Source organism: Siniperca chuatsi, linkage group LG8 (genome assembly GCF_020085105.1).
Source record: "Siniperca chuatsi isolate FFG_IHB_CAS linkage group LG8, ASM2008510v1, whole genome shotgun sequence".
NCBI classification, from domain to species: Eukaryota; Metazoa; Chordata; class Actinopteri; order Centrarchiformes; family Sinipercidae; genus Siniperca; species Siniperca chuatsi.
In genome coordinates, this window is record NC_058049.1 from 21,703,728 (window position 1) to 21,726,808 (window position 23,081).

At 43.9% G+C, this 23,081-nt stretch overlaps 1 protein-coding gene across 17 annotated transcripts in view; it reads left to right on the forward strand.

The window, feature by feature from the left end:
- The window catches only part of tenm2a (teneurin transmembrane protein 2a), a 202,441-nt gene that overhangs the window by 152,896 nt on the left and 26,464 nt on the right, over window positions 1–23,081 (forward strand). For 10 of the 17 annotated variants that reach the window (XM_044205099.1, XM_044205097.1, XM_044205102.1 and 7 more), the window contains 9 exons: window positions 829–1,067; window positions 12,009–12,131; window positions 13,544–13,770; window positions 14,448–14,643; window positions 16,673–16,774; window positions 17,226–17,420; window positions 18,874–19,074; window positions 21,031–21,216; window positions 22,181–22,207. In XM_044205099.1, the coding sequence (XP_044061034.1) occupies window positions 829–1,067; window positions 12,009–12,131; window positions 13,544–13,770; window positions 14,448–14,643; window positions 16,673–16,774; window positions 17,226–17,420; window positions 18,874–19,074; window positions 21,031–21,216; window positions 22,181–22,207 (1,496 nt within the window). The remainder of the gene's footprint in view (window positions 1–828; window positions 1,068–12,008; window positions 12,132–13,543; window positions 13,771–14,447; window positions 14,644–16,672; window positions 16,775–17,225; window positions 17,421–18,873; window positions 19,075–21,030; window positions 21,217–22,180; window positions 22,208–23,081) is intronic. The other 7 variants (XM_044205100.1, XM_044205105.1, XM_044205109.1 and 4 more) reach the window with 3 other exon arrangements.

Here is a 23,081-nt window from a genome sequence, read left to right on the forward strand (position 1 = left end):
GTATAGGACCAGCTCTTCACTCCCCATGTGTGCTATGCGTATGTCGCGAAAGATGTCACAAAGGTGTTGCAAATTTTTTTCCTACTGTGTCCTTGAAAAGTTTCTTCAAGTGCAGTGTTTCATTTTCTTACTATGGCAACAAAGTCAGGTCAGATCAGAAAAGAGATCTGAAAGGAAGGAGGGAGGGAAATCTTTATAGGAGTGAATGAAGGAAGACATGAGTGGAGTAGCAGTAGGGTGAAGAAAAATGATAGCAAGAGAAATAGGAAGAAGGGAGGGAGAGTAGCAAAGGAGACGCGTTGGGTGAGCAGGTGCAGCGATAGCAGAGGATAATAGGTAATATGAGCAAAGGAATGATGGTTCAAATCCCTCTTTTATCCTGTCTCCGAGCTCTGACCCCACTGGGGCAATGAGGACAGGAAAGGGGGACGACACTGATCATCTGCAGCCATTGAGAGGTACATTGTAAGTGGGGTGAACGGAGGTGAAGTAAGGGAATGGAAGAAAAAAAAAGAGTAGAGCAGGTGGAGGTTAAAAAGAGACTTTGGACTGGAACGGGCTGAATTGGAGACACAATCAGTTCAAGGATGTTCAAACCCATATGGCAGGAAGGGTTCATCGGAAAGAGAGATTGGACAGAAGCTTGCACATATGTGACCCTGTGCTCTGGTAGATTGGCGTGTCTGCACCATGTTTACCTTCCCACAGAGCTACCAGAGCTTTTTTACCACTTTTTTCATAACCAATATCGACAAATACCATGAACATTTACGTAATCTTTTTGAACCTGTGGAATGACCTTTTGACTTATGTGTTTTTTCTCTCCAGGCACTTCTTGTTCAAGACGTCGTCAGGGACCACCCCTCTCTTCAGTAGCTCCTCCCCCGGTTACCCTCTGACCTCGGGGACGGTGTATTCTCCGCCCCCTCGCCTGCTACCCAGAAACACCTTCTCCCGCTCAGCCTTCAAGCTAAAGAAGCCGTCCAAGTACTGCAGCTGGAAATGTGCCGCAGTGACAGCCATCGCAGCTGCTGCCCTGCTGGCCATCCTACTGTCCTACTTCATCGGTAAGTGAGCACGCACCAAGTATTTTTCAATTTTAATTACATTTTATATGTTTTAATTAGAGGTTTTCTTTTGATGAGAAGTTAAAGATACACATGGCCAATAAAATGTTGGAAAAGTGAAGTACCCTAGAACTACCTCTGAATGAACCACATGATTTGTCACACATGAATATCTCTTTTATTTTTGGTTGGTTAGCCCTGTTTGTTTTGCCCTGACCCCTACATGAATTCTTATTTGTAATCATCCCAGACTACAACGAAAAAGTGTCCAGCTAACAGCCCGGTTTAAACACAAAGCAGATTCTCGAGGCGTGAGCTTTGTCACTGTAGCTTTGTGCTGCTCTGTCAAAATCAAACTCAGCAGGACCCCTGGCCTCCACTCAGCATCAGTTAACAGCCAGTCAGACAGACAGGAAGATACATAAACCGCAGCATACTGGGGCTGTTTCCATGAGCAGGTATCAGTCAAGGTATGAATCCTAACAGACGCTGCAGGGAAGTGGATGTTTCTCACTGATCTGAATCCAGTGCGTGATAGTCATACTTAAAGGAATGGCAGATACTCAGAGGAGAGCACTTACCAAGCACCTCAGGAAGAGATTCTGATGGCTGTCTGCAGGTGGATCTGTGGGAAGGAGAGAGAAAGAGCATTGCTTAGAGTGTGTGGGTGTGGATTGTATTCCTTCTTGACCTCATTCACTGGACAAGAGAATGCAGACCTGTGTGTCCATGTGGGTGTGAGATAGACAATAGAAAGAGGAGGCAATGAAAATGTATGTATGTTTGATTGTGTGCGTGTGTCTGTTTTTGTGTGTGTGTGTGTGTGTGTGTGTGTGTGTGTGTGTGTGGTGTGTGTGTGTGGGTGAGGAGGCAGATGTGTCACTGAGCCCTTGATTGGCCTCTTACCCCAGAGACCAGAGTCAACAGATGGGGGGATCTTAGGAAACTGTGGCATCAGCAGAAATAACAACCCCCTTATCACCTCTACATACATTATTAATATAATTTTACATTATATATATATATATATACATCACCAACCATCTATCCATCCACAGTGAGTGTATGTGTGTATCTTTGTATATGGGCTTTATCCACCTCTGCTTACTCACCTGGATGTGTCCAAATTGCAAACGTGCACTCGTCTGCACCCATATGCAAGTTTTCATGTTTGTGTGTGTGTGTGTGTGTGTGTGTGTGCGCGCGCGTGCGCGTTCTTTTGTGTATCCCCTCGGAGTGCCCTTGAGAGTGGTGTGTGTCCTCTCGAGCAGATCAATGTCCCTCGCCTGGGGCACACAGACAGATCCATCCTCTCCTGAGCTTTACACGGCCACACTGCGCTGGACAGCCACATATGGAGCTACGAAAACAGGAGTGGGGAGAGGAAGGAAGCCCACAACCACCACAAAGTTCACAACACCTCCCCTTAGACATTTGAGGGCAGGGATGTAGTGGAGCATAGAAACAACCAAAACCTCAGTATTTTATTAGTAGAGCTCACTTGGGGCTTTAATGAATGAAATAATATTTGTTTTCATCAGAGAACATATAATTGGTAATAATACTAAGCTGATGTAAGTTAAATTAGCGACTAATTATGAAAACAATTCAAAGATAGGTCTATTCTGAGAACATAATTGCTGCCTTATCCACATTTTTTAGCTACTACATCAGTGTTAGTGTGCCATCTGGGCACTTGCCAGATACATACAATTTCTTAACAGTAGTGCCTGTCTGTAGTGCCTGGCTGGTAGCATTAGCTTGTTAGCCATACTAAGAAATAACTTTATTTCTAGGTGTATTTATAGCTAAAAAGAGACACACACAGTGTAAATATACTGCATAACGTAACATTTTTTGAATGGAATTCTGTAAGTGAAGAGCAATAGTTGCTAATAAGATTTCCTTTAAGCTCCACTTTCTGTGCATTTACTGTTTTATTATATGTCAAACTTAACTGTGTAACTGGCTATAATTCAGTAAGCTTAACAAGGCTGAAATTATACTTTATTGTTATTATTATTTTTGCTAACTGTAGGGCCCCTTTTCAGCTGCTGTGAGGAAATGTTTTGCTCTGGTGTTTTGACTGTGCTGAACAGAGCTGTAGCAGTGCTGCCAAGCCTGAAACCCTTGTGTTTACCTAGCTTTTTGTAGCGTTAATCGTGCAGCAAGTTTCACTCGGAAGAGTTCACTGCTCATAAGGGGGATTTTGTAGTACCTTGTTTGTGTGTTATGTAGGTGTGTGTGTGAGAGCCCAGTACTCACTGGGGGGATTGTGCGGAGCACCCAGAGCCATGCAGCGTGAAGAGGACCCCTCTGAGGCGTCCGCCCAGGAGCCCACTCATAAATTACACCAGGACACATGTGCCTGAACAGCACTTTTCTTTTTGTGCACGTGTGTGTGTATGTGTGTGAGTGCTCCTTCCCTAAGAAAAACCTATGAGATGCATGTGCGACAATGTGTGTGTCTGATTGTGAGGCTTTGAGGGTGTGCTGGCCTTCAAACAAATAGTTTTCTTTGTTATTTCACAAGACCATAAATAAAGCTTCAGAAATTGCTCGACAATCGACCAGAAACGCACATACGTACTGTATGCATGCACACTGAGAACCTTTTAGAAAGGCGGTACTCTGCATGCTTCAGGAACACGGCAGACAATATCTCTTTGAAGCTTATTCACTATGTCCTGCTGTTAAAATGGAGCCATGGGGATGAGATAAACACGCACAACATGGAAAAAACATGTCCAGCTGTGTGTCTGTGCATTTCTGTATGTAAATGTGTGTTTGTAGTTAGAGAGAGCTCATTTGTATGTGAGGACAGACAGTCGCATTTCCAGTTAAAGTGTTTAGTTCCCACCTTTGGGGGAGTATGGCCTCCTCTTTACGTGTGAAGGAATGACTGAACGGATGGAGGGAGGAGGATAAACGCGAGTGCTTGTTCTTCATTCCCCCGGCGTCTTGTTTGCTTGCTCCGCATGGAGTACCCGAGCCAAAGGAGAGGTGGTTGCTAGGATACAGGTGAACGGTTGGCATACAGGAGGGAAGACAGGTCCGTCATTGTGAACGGCAACCTGGAAAGAGTGAGATAGAGGAAGGCGAAGGGAAAGGAAAAAAGAAAGGGGTGGAATAGAGTTGGAGCAGAGAGGGCAGAGGGGAAGAAGGGAGATGCGTCACTGTCAGCATGCAGCCAGAACATAAAGGGAAGAGGAAAAGGAGGATAGATGACTGGAGAGACGGAGGAGAGGACGGCTGAGGCTGATATGTCACTGTCAGCACCGTAAGGGATGAGAGCGCGAGATTGAGGGGGAGAAAAGCAGGAGAGGAGCGAGGTCTGTTGTTTGCACTGCTGAGAAAAGAAGGGGAGCTGACAGGGAGGAGGAGCAGGAGTGACAAGACAGCCAGGTGTGAAGAGAAGAAACTGAGGGGAGGCAGAAGGAGGAGAGATGAAGGAGAGCGTGGCCTCTTGAGGTTCTGTCACCTGGAATATCTGTGGAACTAATGTCTCCTAATTGATCACAGCGAACAGAGAACAGAGGGAGTGTGACAGAGAGAGAGACTGTGAAGGACAGGAACAGGGGGATGGTGACAAAAGAAGTTGTATAGAAAGAGAAGAAAAGATAAAAAATAAAAAGAGAAGAAGGATTTAAGTCTAAGGACAGAAACTGTACAGGAGGAAAACAGACAGAGATACATTGTGGTTAGTAAGGAGAGGAAAGGCTGGTATGATACGCAGATGAAAGATCGAGGACATGTCAGACTAGTAGTGTCCAGGTGGACTGTTTTCACACACGCACACACACACAGAGGTGTGCCCTTGACTACAATGAGTAAACTTGCTGGTGGGCGCTTGTGTCACCTTTGCAGGGGAGTTTCGTGTGAATGTGTGCGTGCGTGTGTGTGATGGCTGAATTTGTCGGCCACAGTGGCATACTCCACATGGTATTGTCACCACTGATGAATGAGAGCGCGCACACACACACACACACACACACACACACACACACACATGCATGCACATGCACAGACACAATGTATTTTTAGTCTTACTCTCAGGTCCCCTGTCTGTTGATTAAACACACACACACACACACACACTGTCATCGAGTGTGACCTTCATGCCTCTAAGCCGACCACTTTCCATCCATCATTGCTGTCTCGCTGTTCCAGACCGATCACAATCGCTTACTGCCCATTCTTCCCGGTTCTAAGTGTCTTACTTCAGTGCATTCATATCACTGCTCCCTTACATAATAACATGTTAATGATTTTTACTGTTCAAAGATACAGTATATTGCTTTGCTAAAATATTCCAGGTATTATTCTAATGAAAGTGGTTTGCATTTTCTTAAATATTTAGCATATTTTTGTCCTTAATCAGAATGTAGGCAGATGCAAACTGCCAAAGTAATCATTTGAAAGCTGGCAAAAAAAAAAATGGTGGCATTTCAGGAGAATGTGTCCCTACAGTATGGGTAAGGTTAATTGATTTAGTTTTTAACAAATTTTAGTCAATTTTAAACCAGATTCATTTCAAACTGAGTGTTATCTAATGCACACCTGGTAGACAGGTAGGTGCATAGGAAAATGAAATAATATGAAAGAAAAGGTTGAATTCCCACACATTATCAGCACTGAGTTTATTAGAGAGATGGTCATGGGCCTTTGTCAGGTATCAATTTCACAATGTGAAACAACGCACTTATATATTAAAGCCACAGGCTGTAACAACCAATCAAAAAGGGGGAGCCGAATTTCAAAAACGCCTGAGCATTCATCCAAGAGTAATGTTCCATTCTTGGATTTGAATAAAGAGATTTGAGAGGTGAAATTATTCATTATATTAATATTCACAATTTTATAAAAGCAAAGATTGGACAAACACTGAAAAGTCAGACATTTGTGTAGCATAAATATGATTATTTCAGGTGATATGTATACATTTTAAATGTTTATATTATTGATTTTTTTGTCACAGATTTTTGGCCCTTTAAAGTGAATCAGTGTCTACTAGCGATCCCTTATCAAAGGTTATGTGAGTGATGTTCCCCTCATGGAATGTTTCATTTGAATAGTTTTTAGATACCTAAAGTGAAACTATTCATTATTGTACAATTTTTAAAAAGCAGAGATTAAACAAAAATCATAAAAGCTTTTGGAGCAGAAATATGATTTTTTTTTCTTCTTTTCTATCTTATTAATCATCTCTGGACTCCTCAGCTTTATCTTGCGACAATGAAAATTAGTTGTTAATTATGAATTTAAAAAATTCATAATTGTGTTGATTTTTTTATCTGGTTTCTCCCCCTATTTTAATAGTCAAAAACACAAGTAAATTCATTGATTTTCTTTTAAAATAAGTAACAAAAATTGTGAGCCCTTGAGTATTTGGACTGTCTGCCTGCAGGTCTCACAACGTGGCGCCTTTCCAAACCCAGCTCCTTGACCCCAAAGTCCCCTCTCACTCACTGCATGTGGCTTCCCTTCTGCTGGTCCAAGGTGGAACAGCTAGAGGTCAGGATGTGTCGCTCATGCCAGTGTGGATGTGTTTGTGTGTTTGTCCATATACATTTGTGTGTGTGTGTGTGTGTGTGTGTGTGTGTGTGTGTGTGTGTGTGTGTGTGTGTGTGTGTGTGTGTGTGTGTGTGCACGTGTGCTGAGGTGAAGGTACGGTTGGGCATATGGTGAATGCAGGAACCTGGGCATAAGGATCAGACATGGAGCGTGTGTCCGTAGCAGCAGGGCCTGTCGCACTGATAAAGGTTAGGATCTTACCACACGCTGCCAGTCCAGGAAAAGGGCAGGGCATGGCCAGGACCAGGCACAAGGTGCTATACCATCTGCACCAGAGGGATAAATGGGTCATCTGCACTGGTCAGATACTACAAAGCAGGGTGCACACTTGTTCAGACAGTATGTGGTGGTAACGTCAATGTTCATCCTTTGACTTTCCGTTAGTATACCTGGAGTTTCTGTACGTGCTTTGGAGGAAATATTCTTTGCTTTTATGTGTGCATAAATCCAGAATGTGCAGGCTCACTGACGTCAGTGTTCATATTGCCTACATTAGAGTGCATGGGCTCATTTCATTCATTTATTTCCTCATTCATTTATTCATTAGCACTGGTCTTATCTGGTCCCAATCGTTAGTCCAATTAGGCCCATGGTGCTTCACTAGTCCTGTGTTTGAAACAGGAGATGGATGAAGGCAAAGTGAAAGAAATCGCTGTCCTCTCTTCTCCTCTCTCTGTCTCTCATTTTCTTTCAGTCTCTCTCTTGGCCTCCAGAACGTACTCTTTCTTCGTCTTTCTTCCTCGCTCATTCTCTTTCACTCTCTGATCTGTGATAAGATAGCATAGTTCCTCATATCCTGTTTCTAATACAGATCGATGAGAGGGAAAGGACCGAGGTAGGAAGGGATGAGACGAGGCAGAGTGGGTTGATGTGGAGAGGTGAAGGCGGAGAGGGAGGGTTGGTGGTGGGGGGTCAGGGTAGAGATATCTGAAGAGGAAATGAGGATTCAGAAAGGAGGACATCACTCAGATTCACATCTCTTTTCATTTAGCCCATCACACACGCATGTACGCGCACACACACACACACACAAACACACACGCACGGCTACATCTGCGTCAGGACCGTCTCAATATTCCAGTGCCAATAAGGAAGCCATTTCTGTTGTGTGATTGAGTGAGTTGCCGTTTCTCTCCACTAGACAATGTTTTGCAGGTAGGAGCTGCGAGCAACTCACATAACCTTTTGTGTTGCAGTCAATTACAGTTCAGTTGCATCAGCTAGGTGAGGAGGTCCCGTCGGGGGTTGCAGTGTGTGCCGGTGTGCATATGCATGCAGTTGTTGTTAATACCATGCAATTTTAAGCATGCATACGCAAATACACACACACACACACTCAGTGGCAGACAAATTGTATCTCTCAGTGTACATGACCCCCAAGGGCAGCAGCCAACCGCCGCCCCCGTTCCTCTGTCTGAGACACTAAATGATCTCAGCAAGCAGCGCCTTCAAAACTTAGCAGAGAGAGAAGGCTGCTTTATTTATAGACTACATAAGTGGATATTGTGTGGTAAATTCTAAGAAATATCCCAAATGGCCTGAATATTGAGAACCTGAGGCAGCACACTGTTCTTTCCTCAGTCTCTTCAATATTAGCACTGCACCCCTGTGCCGCAGAGATAGAGAGAAAGGTGCGAGTGGTATAGAAAGAAACACCGAAGGTGTCGTTTTCTCAGGTGGCTGCTTTTTATGTGGGTGTTTGTATTGGACAACAAAATGTCTACCAGCTCGCCGTGAAGATGGGGGTGCAAAAGGTAGAAAAGCAGGGAAAAGGCTTCCTAAACCAATTAGCAGCCAGGCCGAGGATGGGGGGTTGGTCTCAACTACAATTAGTGCCCTAATTGAGGTCAGAGTTGTTAATTTAGTGGTGAATTAGAACAGTTAATATGCATTTATCAGGATGGCCAGGGGAGATGGCAAAGAAAAGTATGTTACCTATGTGTGTGTGTGTGTGTGTGTGTGTGTGTGTGTGTGTGTGTGTGTGTGTGTGTGTGTGTGCATGCGTGCGTGTGTGTGCTTGTGTGTGTGTACACTTGTGATCTTTGTGTAATTGTCGTCGCATTGCAAGAGATTACATACAAAATCATGCAAGAGGCCAATTCCCTGCCTTTGGTGCAATTAGGAGCAGTGCAATTGGTTCAATGGGAGATGCTGCCATTTAAATAGGCAATGATATGGTTGAGGTGAGACAGAAACGGGCGAGAGTGTTAATAACACAGAGGAGGAAAGAGAGAAAGGGAGAGAGTTTGAACAGTTGGAACATGTTCCAGAGAACAGAATGATGATGATACTATATTTTCCAGTCAGGGGACACTCAATGCACAGTCTGCCACAAAGTCACCTTTCTCCATCTCTGCTGCTCTCTTTTTTCCTCTCATGCAGAAATCCATTTACACCCTTTAACTCTGAGACATATAAATATTTCCCAAAACACACGTAGCCTACACACAAGCATTGTATTTCTGTCTGATTGCCTGTGTTGTGAACCACTTACTGTCAGAGGATGAATCACAACCATTTTTTCTTACCCAACCAGTCAATGAATACAGAGCCACTCATCCCTTAAATCTTTCCCCTCCACTTGCCATCTTCTTCTTTCTTCCTCATTTCATCCATAGAGGCCCTTATTCATCTCTTCCTCTCTTTTCTGCAACATCATCTGTACCCTGTTTTCCTGATCCTTTTTTTTCCTCAGGGGATTTTATACGTTCTTTAATATTCTCTCAGTTCTCTGTGTCCTCCAGTATTCTCTCTGTTCTTCTCTCCTCTTCTCTGCCGAGGTTCGGCACGATTTCTCCAAGAGCTCCTGATCGTTGCCCCCTCTCCGAGCCCAGCCACAACCTCCTCCTTTTCATCTCCCACGTCCCTCTGTCCATCAGTCCATCCTTTGTTTTTTGCTTTTTTTTGTCACAGGATCAGGTGTGATCATGTGTGATGCTGCTGTTTCAGATGCTGTCTTTTGCAGATGATACTGGCAAGCACTTTGGCTCTCTGAATTATGCATTGAGATTACATAAAAACCTCATGAAGCAACTGATCTATTTTTAATCCAGCTCGTTTGCTTGTTAAACCTGTTTCTCTGTGATCTTTCCATGTGTGTGTACATGTCTGTTTGGTGTGTGTGTGTGTGTGTGTGTGTGTGTGTCTGTTAAAAAGAACATGATTGCAAAGACAGAGATTAAAAAGGAGCACAGCCCAAGTCAGACTGTCTCACTTGTTCTATCCATGTCTGTCAGTCGAATTCAATTCAGATAGGCTTTATTGGCATGGCATTTAATAAAGCCTTCCAATGCAGCTTGAAAACAGTAATTACGGCAATTATGATCCGAAAGGAAAACGCTTAAAATTATGGCAACACAAAGCTAAATACATCAATTTCAGCAGTTTCATTTTGACTAAAATTACACCCTAACAAAGTTAGAAGTGTTGTTAAAATGAGGGATGGTACTTGTAAAGAGAATGATAACAAGCGTCTCTCTTTGTCTCCGTCTTTCTTTCTCTCTCTGTCTCTCCTGCTCTGTCTGTTGCTGCAAAGAAACCTGTTGACAAAGCATTGGCTTTTGTGCTCTTGTCACCAAGGAGTAAGAGTGCCATCTATTGGTCAACTTTTCACAACCACCCACAGAAAAAAAGAGGAAGAGGAAAGAAAAAACTCATTCGGGAAAACCACACATGAGCCCTCAAATACACACACACACAATGAAAAGACATACACAGTAAGCTAACTATAGGGTTGTCTGGTGTGTTCTTGGGGATGACCTAGATTGAGAGCACCGTCACAATAGACTAAGTATTGCCTACTGTCTCCTGCTGATTCAATAGGTAATCTTTCCATCGACTGCGCGCCACGATACCATCTTCGTGCGGTGCGTGCGTCTGCATGTGTGCACGGATGCATGTCTGCGTTATCTACAAGGAAGGACAGGCAAAGATAAGAAGGAAGAACAAAGGGGGAATTAAAAGGAAAAGAGGGAGAGGAATGAAGGTCAGCGCGATGAGAGTGGAGAGGGCAAGAGGTGGATGTAAGAGAAAAGAGACGCGGGGAGGGAGGACACCCCCCTCCCGCCGCCGCCATGAAAAATAAAAAAGAGCTGACAGTGGAGGCCGGGCAGCAGCCGAGGTGTCAGCGCTTTCCTTTGACCGGGAGTGAGGGAGGGGAGAAGAAACATAAAAAGGAAGAAACAAAGAAACAGATAGAGGGGGAGAGTAATGGGACTTCGGGGGTGAGAATGAGTCTGCCCCAGCAGCAGTTCCTAAAGCCGCATTGCCCTTTTCTTGCAACTTTTACACTCATCCCTGTGAAAACCCTGGGCAAGTGGATATGGAATTTGACAAGAGGGAAATTGATTCCCAGGCCTCGGATGCAGGTATTATAAGGCTCATGTGGTGGGGATCAGGCCAACGCTGAGAGGCATGCAATAACACCTACATAATGCATCTAACACAATCACACAACCAGGCCATGTGCATCCTCACATCACAGTATTCATGCATATGTACAAAACTGCAGGTGCATTGTGCTTTATAACATTGTTTTAAATATTCAGACATGAGCAAACGTTGCATCTCCAGTTTTTCTACTCAGGAGATTATTCAAAAGCATTAAAACAATCATTTACAACACTCCAAAGCATACCTGTCACCCCCCCAAAAAAAATCACAGAACTTCTACCTTTGTGTACAGTAAGGGAACGGACTGTTTTCTTACTGTTGAATTTTTTTCGTGCTGTTTCCTTTCTCCTGTTTTTTTTTTGTGGGGGGGGGTAGACGCTTGGTAACAGGATGGAAGAGACACAGGGAGAATAAAGAGCTGACAAAGTGAAGAGCGAACACACTCGAGCAGTCTTATACCACCAGCACACAATAACACAACAGAGGACAAAAGAAAAGGAGAAGGGAAAGGAGAGTCATGGAGCGGTCTCTTCAGAGACCAATCTGTCACTTGCTTTCGGTGAGATGGTGTAAAAGCTTCCAAATAAAAGCAGGAGATGCTGTCAGGTTGAAAGAATATTGTGAGAGGTTGAGGTAAAGAAAAGGAACGAAATAAGGATCTTTATGGTTTTTAATTGTCTGTTTTGTGGGACGACTAGTTTTTGTGCTGTAGGTTACCTGCCACTTTGTTAACAGTGTTTTTGAGTGATATGCACTAACACAAGTATGAAAGCAGCGTTCTCTAAAAGCTGCACTGGTTGCCGTATAAATGACAGATCAGACATACAGGGTTGGCCTCCTGTATTTCTTTGGCTTGATGAGCTTTCAAGTGTGGCTTTTTTTATACCAGACTTGAAGACAATTCACTGTTCAAATCATATGTCCTCACACTCCCTCTCTCCCTCCTCTTCTGTCTCTCCATCCCTTTGTGTGCAGCGATCAACTTGCTGGGTTTGACATGGCAGCTGAAACCATCCGACGGCCCTGTGTTAAACAACGGACTGGGAGCTGGCTTGCCTGTCAACAGTGATGTGGCCACGCTGCCCTCTGGAGGCAGAGGTATGAACTACAGCACACACACCCCACATTAAAATCCTTACACACTGTATGTAGAGTTACAAGGCAAAACTCAGGTCTGAAAGACATTACAACCTACTCTTGAAAGGATAAGGCTGGTGATTTTCATATATTTTGTAGTGTCAACAAATCCTGTGAAAAGACCAAATCCTGCAATGAACTACAAAAATAACCTACTAACAAGTATTGTCTGTGTATCCAAAACTTGATATAGCTTTTCCCGCTGTGCCATAGACTTCCATTGTTGTCCAAAAACTATTAAAAATCAGTGAGCCACACTGTTGCACTGGGTAACATGTTCTTTCATTACAATGAACATGGGCACTGTAGTTTATTTTGACTTAACACCACTTACCACTTAGTCCTGGTGCGGTATATGCTCACTAGCATGCCAAATGTGTATTAATCCGCAGCTAAAATTGGCCAAATGCAGTATTTACTCCTAAAATAAAGCTATATATTTTTTACCCATTTTTAAAGATCTTAAAGTCTTCAGTAGGAACAAATTGCCTTGGAACAGAGTGCCACAGAAGGACAGACACAACACATTGTCTGATTTGTTGAAAGCAAGAAAAATATAGAATAGCGCCAGTCTTATCCTTTAAGGCTTTTAAATGCTGTTTCTGCTGTGTGTAGCATACTAAAACAGTCTGATAGATTTCTTTTGCAGACTCACACCAACTAAAATATTTTCATAATTCATGACACAGTACTAGCTGTGCTATCAGTATGTGCTGTATAACCACTCCGCTGAGTTGTGTCGAGCTAGGTTTATCGCCTCAGTCAGCGATTCTCTATTCTTCTTTCACTCGCTCGATCTTGCTCTGTAACACACAGCATGTACTATAGGTACATGTGGGCTGCAGCTCTGTGTCTGTATTCTGTATTAATGAGAGGACTGTTGTGTTGCGTTCCCCAGCCGTCTAGGCCAGATGCTGCTGTTGTTCTTCTCATCGTTACTTTTATTTCTTCACTATTCTGCACACCATCGCACACATCACACACACTCACACTCTGTCTCTTTCTGTCTGGGCCACAACACTCTGCTGTTGACTGACCTGATTGCAGGATGCTGTGTGTTTCTGCGTGCGTGCCTGTCTGCGCGTCTGCTTGGAAAGCTGTACCCTGCAGTTCTATCAGCCCTCTCTCATTTTAGCCCAGACAACAAGTCCACAGCCTTGCAGGCTTTGATACAAAGACATCATTTTGCATCCCACTGTCACATGTAGCAACACTCATTTTAACATAAACTGTGGGCGCACAGTTTGCAGAGCTAATGGTGCTCATCCTCTGCTATTCAATGGCCATGAATTTTTATAACGGATTATTTCCAATAAACTGTGATGATTGATATTGACTCTGACAATCAATGCCTATAATCACAGATTACACAGTGTCTTTTCCACTCGCTCCAGGTCCGTGGGCAGGCCGGAACAGCAGTATAGACACAGGCAACATTGAGGTTGGGAGGCGGGTCACCCAAGAAGTACCTCCAGGAGTGTTTTGGAGGTCCCTGCTCCACCTCAGTCTACCCCAGTTCCTCAAGTTCAACATCTCCCTCGGCAAAGACGCCCTGTTTGGAGTGTACATTCGCAAGGGCCTGCCTCCCTCACATGCACAGGTAAAATCTGGCACCAAGTACAAGCAAGTGTAGATTCTACATCTTCTGCACCTTTAGGGTAATGGACTAATCACAGGATTATCATTTTATCCATTAGGGACCCTTTATCTTCATATTGATCAGCTAAAATGGAGAATATATTAAAAAAAACTTGCTTGTGTCATGGGACATCTTAAAATTAATTTGTGATTCATTATTATAGTTGTTTGAAAAAACTCATTTAGTCTAAGATTTACGCTTAATTAAATTTCACAGTAATGTAACTTTTACTGCCTCTTATTAATTAGAAACTACTCAATTAACAGCAGATTTGATTTGTAGAATGGGATAATTGCATCCAGATAACTGTTTCATTGCCTGACCTGACTTAAGCTGGAAAAGATCATGAAGTTGTGGCTACTGTGCTGCAGTAAAAAACACTTTCTGTAATCTTTCCAGAAACCCAAAGAGAATGACAGCCCTCAAGTATCTCTCTGTTGCATTCTTCATGCTTCCCTGGCAATTTCCATCCACGCATACTTCCCCCATCTTTTAATCTTCCTGCATATACAACTATGGGTCATTTTTCAAAGTCTAAAAAGTGCCACCACAGCACATAGTTGTACCATAGATTTCTTACACTCATTCTCACTTCCATTCAACCCAAAACTCCCTTTCTCTCTTTCTTTCTCCTGCAGTATGACTATATGGAGCGCCTGGACGGGAAGGAGAAGTGGAGCGTGGTCGAGTCTCCACGTGAGAGGAGGAGCATCCAAACTGTGGTCCTCAATGAGGCAGTGTTTGTCCAGTACCTGGACGCCGGTGCCTGGCACCTGGCCTTCTACAATGATGGTCGGGAGAGAGAGACGGTTTCCTTCAGCACAAACGTCATGGGTGAGACAGAGTCAGCGTTTGTAGTTGTGGGTGGACGGTGGGGAAAAAGGTGATGGAAGGAGGGGCAGCTGGGAGGTAAAATGAGATTAAGCACCAGCATTTAGGTGATGGAAAGAGTAGGGAGACAAAGCTATTCACTACCAGTTAAAAGAGTACTCCACTGATTTAGCATTGCACTCCTACAGTATAATATTGTCGGACTCACGATGGACAGTTTTTTGTAAGAATAAAAATCGATAGAGCAACCAGAGATATTGTCTTTTTTATTCTACACATTCTTCTTCCTTGTCAAAACCTGGTGCCTACATTACCCACAATGCAACCCAGGCAGTTCAGGTGTGTTATGCTAGTAGCGGCTAATGTATGTAATGTAAGATTTTTTTCATTTTCAATCTTGTAGTCTTCAGCCCCAACCAATGCTGACTCAAGTGACAGGCAATTTATCAGATTTTGTGCAGCTCCCTCTGGAGCCACAAAAGGCTTTATACAACTTTTTACACATTTGCAGTAGTACCCCCCAAGACCTGTAAACAGTAATGTGTAGAATCGGTAGAGTTCCCCTTTAAGAGGGAAATGGTAGCATTTTAGTCATATTTCTTCCACGTATTTCTTCCCCGTCAAAGACTTTACACATTCACAGGGTGCAAAAACACTCACCAGCAGCATGTCCACAATGTTGCCACTAGCAACACAACTATTGCAACATTGTCAAGTAGGCAGGACTGCTTAGTGAGTTAAAAGATATGTGTTTGCCAAAACATAGTAGAATAAATTGATAGTATGCATTCAAAAACAAAACACAACTTATTATATCAGAGAGTGTAGAATCACTGGTGTGTATGCATGTGTGAAAGGATAAATATCAACCAGCAGCAAAAACTCAATTGTCTCGAACCTGAATAAAATACCACTACAACCCTGTAAATTGGATGTTAGGACTTGAAAAAGCACCCCAGATCATTTCACTTGTGTTGGAGGCATGAGTGTGAGAACAAGGGGGATGGATAGAAAGAGTCAAGCCGAGTGAAAGAATCCTTCACTGTCAATATCTGGTGGTAGAGCTTTCAGCAGTAGGAGTAGTGGAGAGAAGGAGAGGAAGAGGCGGCGAGGGCAGAATTAGAGTGAGGAGTGAGAGGGGGAGCTAGAGGAAAGACATAGGTGGGGGCAAAGCCAGAATGGAGTGAAGTGGAGTGAAGGACGGGAGGAGGAAGAGCTGAAGAGGGGAATGAAAGAGAGGGTGGCATTAGGGTAAGAGGGAGACATGGGGCTGAGATTTGGGGGAAATGGCTGAGGACAGAAAAAGAGGGAGGAAGTGTTAGAGACGAAGGCAGTGTGCATAGGCTGAGGAGTGCTTTGTGTAAGAAGAGCAGAAGCTGGAAAAAGCATGAGGGAAGGAGGAAGGGACGGATAAAAGTCCAAAATGCCTCCTTATCATTAGCATCGACCCTGTTTCTTCCCACCAAACTGTTCTCTTCTGGTAAGTGGGTTAAGAGCCACTAAAAGGTGGATGGAGCAATGAAGTCATGTATGCACACAGCCAGAAACACACACATGGAGTCCAGCTAAAATCTGCCTAGTTGCACCAAGCAACCACACCTGGATGAAGTATTAATGACCTTGGTGGGGCCAGAGTGAGGAGTAATCAACCAAAACAAGGGGAGAGGTGCAAGAAATATAGGGAAGAGGAGGGGTGAAAGAGCAGCAGTGAACAATGTGAACTCTTTTCTGATACAGTGTGCAGAGAAATGATGGATGGGTAATGGATAGCGTCTCGAGGAATGGCTGATTCAAAATGCACTCTTGCCACACCATGAAAAAAAGCACTGAAAAGGAATGCATAGGATCTTGGAGGAGGGCATTTGCTTTTGATGTCTTCTTGAGTGAGACTCGGAGCAACTTGACTCGATTTGTAGCATCTTAGAGAATGAATGGTGCCAATGATTTAATCGAATGCTTTGATGCTTGCCATCAAACTCTCTCACCCCCTCCCCTGTTTCCCTCTCTCTGTCTCACTTTGTCTTCTTCACAGATTCAGTGCAAGAGTGTCCGCGCAATTGCCATGGTAACGGAGAGTGTAATTCTGGTGTGTGCCATTGCTTTCCAGGATTCCATGGCATGGACTGCTCCAAAGGTATTAGCTGCTTACAAAAGTATTTCTTCCATCATAAAATTCTGTCGTTTGCTCTGTCTGATTAGACGAGCAGGCACATTTCAGCTCCATGCAGCAAGTAGAGAGGATTAGAAGCAGTAAGATGGCGCATGGCCTTAGGTGGAGCCGAGACAAGATGACTGATGATGGATGGCAGCTCCCCTAGCTAACGTCTCCCTGGCTCTGTGCTCACCTGGGATAGACAGCTTTGATGAATAGTTTAGTTACCTCTGCCTGTAATTACTCTTCGTGTCATTGCCACTCTCCAGCCCCTTAACCACTCTATTCACCCTCCTGCATGGGGAAATGTTGGTGGGGTTAGGCGGGTGTGGGTGGGCGGCATGAGAATCTCTAAAAAGCCTGCTAATTGTTTTTCTTTTGTCACGCACAGGGTTTAATCTCTCACCCTTCCTCCCTTTCCTCGTTCCTCCAGCGGCATGCCCGGTGCTGTGCAGTGGCAACGGCCAGTACGACAAGGGCTCCTGTGTGTGTTACAGCGGCTGGAAGGGACCCGAGTGTGATGTCCCCGTCACGCAGTGCATCGACCCTCTTTGCAGCGGCCACGGCACCTGCACTGACGGCAACTGTGTGTGCTCCATCGGCTACAAAGGGCAGAACTGTGCAGAGGGTGAGAGGAGGCAGAGTTAATGGTGTGGTGATCCTTAAGGATGTCTGATGGTTTAATTTGTGTCAGTTGGGTTTTTTCTGCCTGTACCTTTGGGTTTCAACAAGTCAGAGTGATTATTTTAAAAGAAGCATGAATGGTTGCACCACAACAAACACATTCACATACACACATGCACTCCTTCTAACTCAAGTTAGACAGCTCATCATAACATAATCTTACCCTGACTGAATGTCCGTTCCCTCCATATATACAGATGAAGTATGAGACCACAGCCAAACACATCAGAGATTTTATTAAGGGATGAAATTGCTTCTATTGATCCTTGTTAAGAAGGATCGGCCACATTTTCTGTCGTCAAAAAGATAGAAAGCAAGAGAGAAAAAGAGAGGGATAAGAGATGGGGGGGGGAGTCAGGGCAGCGGTGAGAGGTGAATATGTATGAAGAAAGAGAGAATTGGAAAAGGAGGGAGAAAAGAGAGTGCAGTGTGCCAAGGGTGACGATGATGAGAGGGAAAGAAAGACAAAGGGAAGAAAGGAGTGGCGTGATAGACAGAAGAAGTCAAGACACAGGGCAGGAGAACAAGGTCAGCATTTTCGCCTGCTCTTTCTTTTTTTTTTTTCTCCATCTCCCTCACATCCAGTTTTTTTTTTCCCTTCTCTGGTCTCAAATCTAATATTCATCACAGCAGAGTCCCTCAAACAATTTACCTGGAGTGCCAGCGACATGAAAATCGATAACTGTGATCCGCCGTTTCTGCCAGGCAAACAGAAATGGAGGGCCGAGGTTATGTGCAAGCACGTGCTTTTATGAATGTGTATGCACGAAGGGGTGCACCGGGGTCAATCATGCCTGAGGTGGGGGGGAGGAGGAGGGCTGAGAGAGGTGTCAGACAAAAAGGACGAGAGAGAGGGAGAGAAAGTGGGAGCGACTGGGACAGAGCAATGAGAGAAGGCCAGAAGAGGGACGGGTGGGCGCTTTGCCGGGAGGAGGTAATTTGTCAAATTGGTTTTCACTCACTGCTCGGACTCAGAGCTGCCTGTCAACCTGGCAGACTGACTATGTCAGATTATCCCTTATGTATTAGCACATAAGCGCATACACACTAATGCATACACAAGCGCTCACACTGAAAATTGTCTCAGTGAGGCTCGCTGCTCTTTCAGAGTAGAACACATTTGCTGCTATGCCCCAATTATAAACTCAGCTATTCATTATTGCGTGCTTTAATTGCCTTAGTAATATGTCTGGTAGTATTTTCTTTTATTTCATTATCGTTTTGTGTACACAAAGAATGAAAATATGTTCTCTGCCATGTCTCTTTTTAAAAAAACTCATATTATTTAATTTGTTTCTAACATCAGCTCTAATATATTAGAGCTTGTGTTGGTTTGTGTTTATTTTGTTTTTCTCTGTATTTTCTTTTCACATTGGTGTATCTCTGGCTTAATGCAGTGGATTGCCTGGATCCGACGTGTTCCAACAATGGCATCTGTGTGAATGGGGAGTGCCACTGTAAGCCAGGCTGGGGGGGGCTCCACTGCGAGCTGCCTAGGGCCCAGTGCCCAGACCAGTGCCACGGCCACGGGGCCTTCATACCAGACACCGGGCTGTGCAGCTGTGACCCCAACTGGATGGGACCTGACTGCTCTATGGGTAAGTACAACTGCAGGGCTGGTTCAGCTGCAAGAGTCTAATACATGGAGTAATGATGGAGTTTTGGGTGTCATAGTTAGGAAAATAGTGCTACTGACTACCCATTGTCCCAACCATTACAATTTTATTACATACTGCTTTGGTTTTCAAACTGTGTTTGGATGAAATCTACAAGACCAATACAATACAACTTGCTGAGAAATAGAATACAGCAACTGTTATATTAACTCTGCCAAATTGGAACAACAACAAAATGTGACAAGTTTTTTACTGTCAAGGCTATAAAAAATCATCTCTCTCGATAGACTGTCAGTGACAGTATGGTCATGACAGCTTTTTACGATTATCAGGGTAGTGCTCAAAATCCAAAATGGTCAACAACATGTAACTTATAAAATAATATAATAAATAAAATACAAGAAAAAGCAACAACAACAAAAGAAACACAGGGAAAAAATGAAGAATAACCACCCACAAACAATACCAGCAAACACATAACATACCCCCGCACCCCACCCACAGACAAAAACACAGATCCACACACACAGCGCAACTAAGCATAAGCCTAAGAAACAGAAAAAAGTGTCAATTTTACTTTTACACAACACATTGACAGATCTCAGAGAGATCGGCCAAATTAAAAGCCTCCTCACCAGATCTTGATCTTATAGGTACAGTTGGAAGACCATTGTATGATGACCTGAGAGGTCTGATTGGACTTCAGTGAACGTGCCAGAAATGCACTGGGGAACCAAACTATTCTGGGCTTTATAGACTATGATTAGAATTTTGAAATTCATTCCAAATTGCCCTGGGAGATGATGTTAGATGATTTTAGTATAGGAGAGATAATGAAATGCCAATTCCAGATGTTTCTCAATGGCTACATGAATGTTGGGAGGTGTGTTTGCATTGTGGATAGCGACACATACAATTAACCAAAGATGAATGAACGTCTGTATGGGGGGACAAGAGGAAAAGGGAGAGCGCCTGGAGTCACTTCCTGTGCATGAGGCTCATATTTCCCAGTTGCTGTAAAAGTAGCGAAAAGAGTTCATGTTTAAATGCCTTTTATAATGAAATACTCAACTTCCACAATAAAATAGAACTACCACTGTAAGAAAGACAACAACCTCCACCATGCCAGCCTCACAAAGCTTCCCATCTCAGGATCACAAACAGAGCTCCAGCATTTGTTATGAGAGAAGCCATGCTTGACTTTAATAAAGACAACATTGTTCTACACTGCAGGATCCCTCAGCAAGTGTGTATCAAAACATCTGTACATACTACATTCCCCGCACACCAGGGGTCCTGAGTACATGAACGGGATTGTCACATCTCACCACATGCACCATCGCTGCCTGCAACATCTGAGCCTTCCAAACAGTGACTGTAATGGAGGCTCAGGAAATAAACCCTGTCTTCACAAAACTGTAATCAATGATTTTAATTGAAGGCGTGTGATGGAGGATTGTATTTAGTGTAATGTGTGTTTGATTGTTTTGCAGCTTTGGGCACTTGCCTTTTCTGGCACTTGCCAGGGTAATTTGACATTGTTACTCACTTTTACAGGGGATGAATTCAAACATAGCACTGATTTTCAGACTTGCAGGTTGAAACTGGGGTGAACGTTTTTAGACGTCCAGGTTACATATCACTATTGATTCAATGCCATTTCAATGATTATATTTCAACAACCTGCTTCATGTTGAGATATAGCCATTTTGATACTGCTGAAACAACAGATATACAGTATGTAACCCAAATATCAAAAAAAAAAAAACTCACCTAGACATCCTTTGACCTGCAAGTCACTAAATGAATGCTTACTGGGTAGTATCCCCATTGTGTCAAAATGCACATATGACAAACAGTGAAATACAAACCTACAAAAACCATCAACTTTTGAGTCCAGAAATAATGTTTGTGACCCAAATTTCTCGCTTCCATCAGAGGTGTGCTCAGTTGACTGTGGGACACATGGAGTGTGTATGGGCGGAGCTTGTCGCTGTGAGGAGGGCTGGACCGGCGCAGGCTGTGACCAACGTGTGTGCAACCCGCTCTGCATCAAACATGGCACCTGCAAGGACGGGAAGTGCCAGTGTCACCAGGGATGGAACGGAGAGCACTGCACCATCGGTGAGTGCATCTGCGTATTTGTGTGTGGGTGCGGAGGTGTGTGTTTGATATGTGTCTGCGTGTCAACACGTGGGCGTGCACAAAAACACCAGCACCCAGTCAGACTAAACTGGCAGCTCCTTTCCACTTTGTTAAAGGAATTTGAAAATGAGAAAAGGAGGCAAAAGTGAGACCATGGGAAATTTGAAGAGGGGGGGGGTTGACATAGGAGGTGGGCGAACAGAGAGGAGAGGAGCAAACTTCTTAGAAGTGGGGGTGGGAGGATTACAAAAGAACATGATTTAGCTGTTTTTAGGTTGCCTCTCAACTGCAGACTCCAGGAGTCTTAGTTTTTATGGCCTTTGAAGCACCAAAGTCATGCGATGAAAGGTAAAACTCTTCACCTCACTGTGATCAAAAAAAATATCTCTCACATTGTTTGTGTGTGTGCATGCACACAGTTGTGCCAGTGTGTGTGAGTGTGACTTTTAATGTCAGTCAATCACTCTCTCATACTGACATCACTGTCACTTTGGATGGATGAGTGCCAGATTCCTTTGATTCACCCACAGCGCTTTGAGACACAAAGTCTCATTTCCCTGTCACCACAAACCCTGTGATTGCAATCTGATACACATACAAACAAACACCAAAACACACACAAAGCAACACACGTACACACGTACACACACGCGCACACACGCACGCCAACACATATATACGCACAGGGGAATAACAGTTTATGATCTCCCCATTTCCCCCATCAGAAAGTAGGGCAGCTTTGACTGCAGCATCAACCTGAGATGAAAGAGTTGTCAGGCCTCAGCTTGGCGGCAAGCACACTTCACTAGCACCAGACACTCTCAGTGTTAGCTTATCTCAGCTTGCCTGTTGTTCATTTCAGCTCTGCATGATGTTGCTTGCATTTATTTTAAAAAAATACTCTCCCCATCTCTTACCTTTTGCACGTTTTCTCCCACTGCAGACCATGGGAGCATGGTTGACAAAGCAGGTACCGTATCTGACTCTGACTCTGGTGTTTTGTTTCTTAGCCTGTGGTGGTAGAAGCTAGCTGCTGCATTTGTGGGTTTTGGCCTGGCTTGGCTCTGTAGACTCTGTGGTGCTATCTGTCCGTAGATTAGGGTGCCAGCCTCAATGATAACTCCCTACATGTAGCGCACTCCCTTTTACAGCAGTGCACTACAGCAAGGGCCAGCTGTCATTGAGCCTAGATGTGTTGTGGGGTACCGTTGAGCCTAGTGTGGGATCAGCAGTGTTGAGGGGCTGTGCTGTGAATGTGTGGATGTGCATGCGAGTGAGTGTGTTCTTCTCCATAGTTCTAATGTGGAAACACAAACACATAACTCTGCTCAGGTATTCTAGTCATGTATTGCGTAAACACAGCTGCTTCACACGAGGAGAAAATGATGAAAGCCGTAAAGAACTTTTGAGGTAATTGGTGAATTTCATAGGCCACTGATGCAAGGCCTTATTGTGGTGTCAAAAAACACAGAGCTGTCGAGTGTGTGTGTGTGTTTGCATTTGGGTATTTGTGGCAACGGTTGCGGCCATGGTAGAGTGGCTAATACATTTATTTTGTGTGCACATGTGTGTGTTTGATTGTGCGTGTGTGACTCAGCAAGCATACAGTATTAATTCCAGATTTCTATCTTTTCATCAAACCCATCCCCTCCAACCTAAGCCTAGAAAAAATAAACAACCAAGCAGTTTAGTCAGATCACACAAAGATAAACAGAATCATGGCAAAGGTTAAGACATTGACGCAAACAGAGAAGAGTGCAGGTCTAGGGTGAAATGTCTCACATGCACAGCAAGAATACTTAATAGATAGCCCCGCAGCTGAACTTCTGTCGGAGCGGCACAGA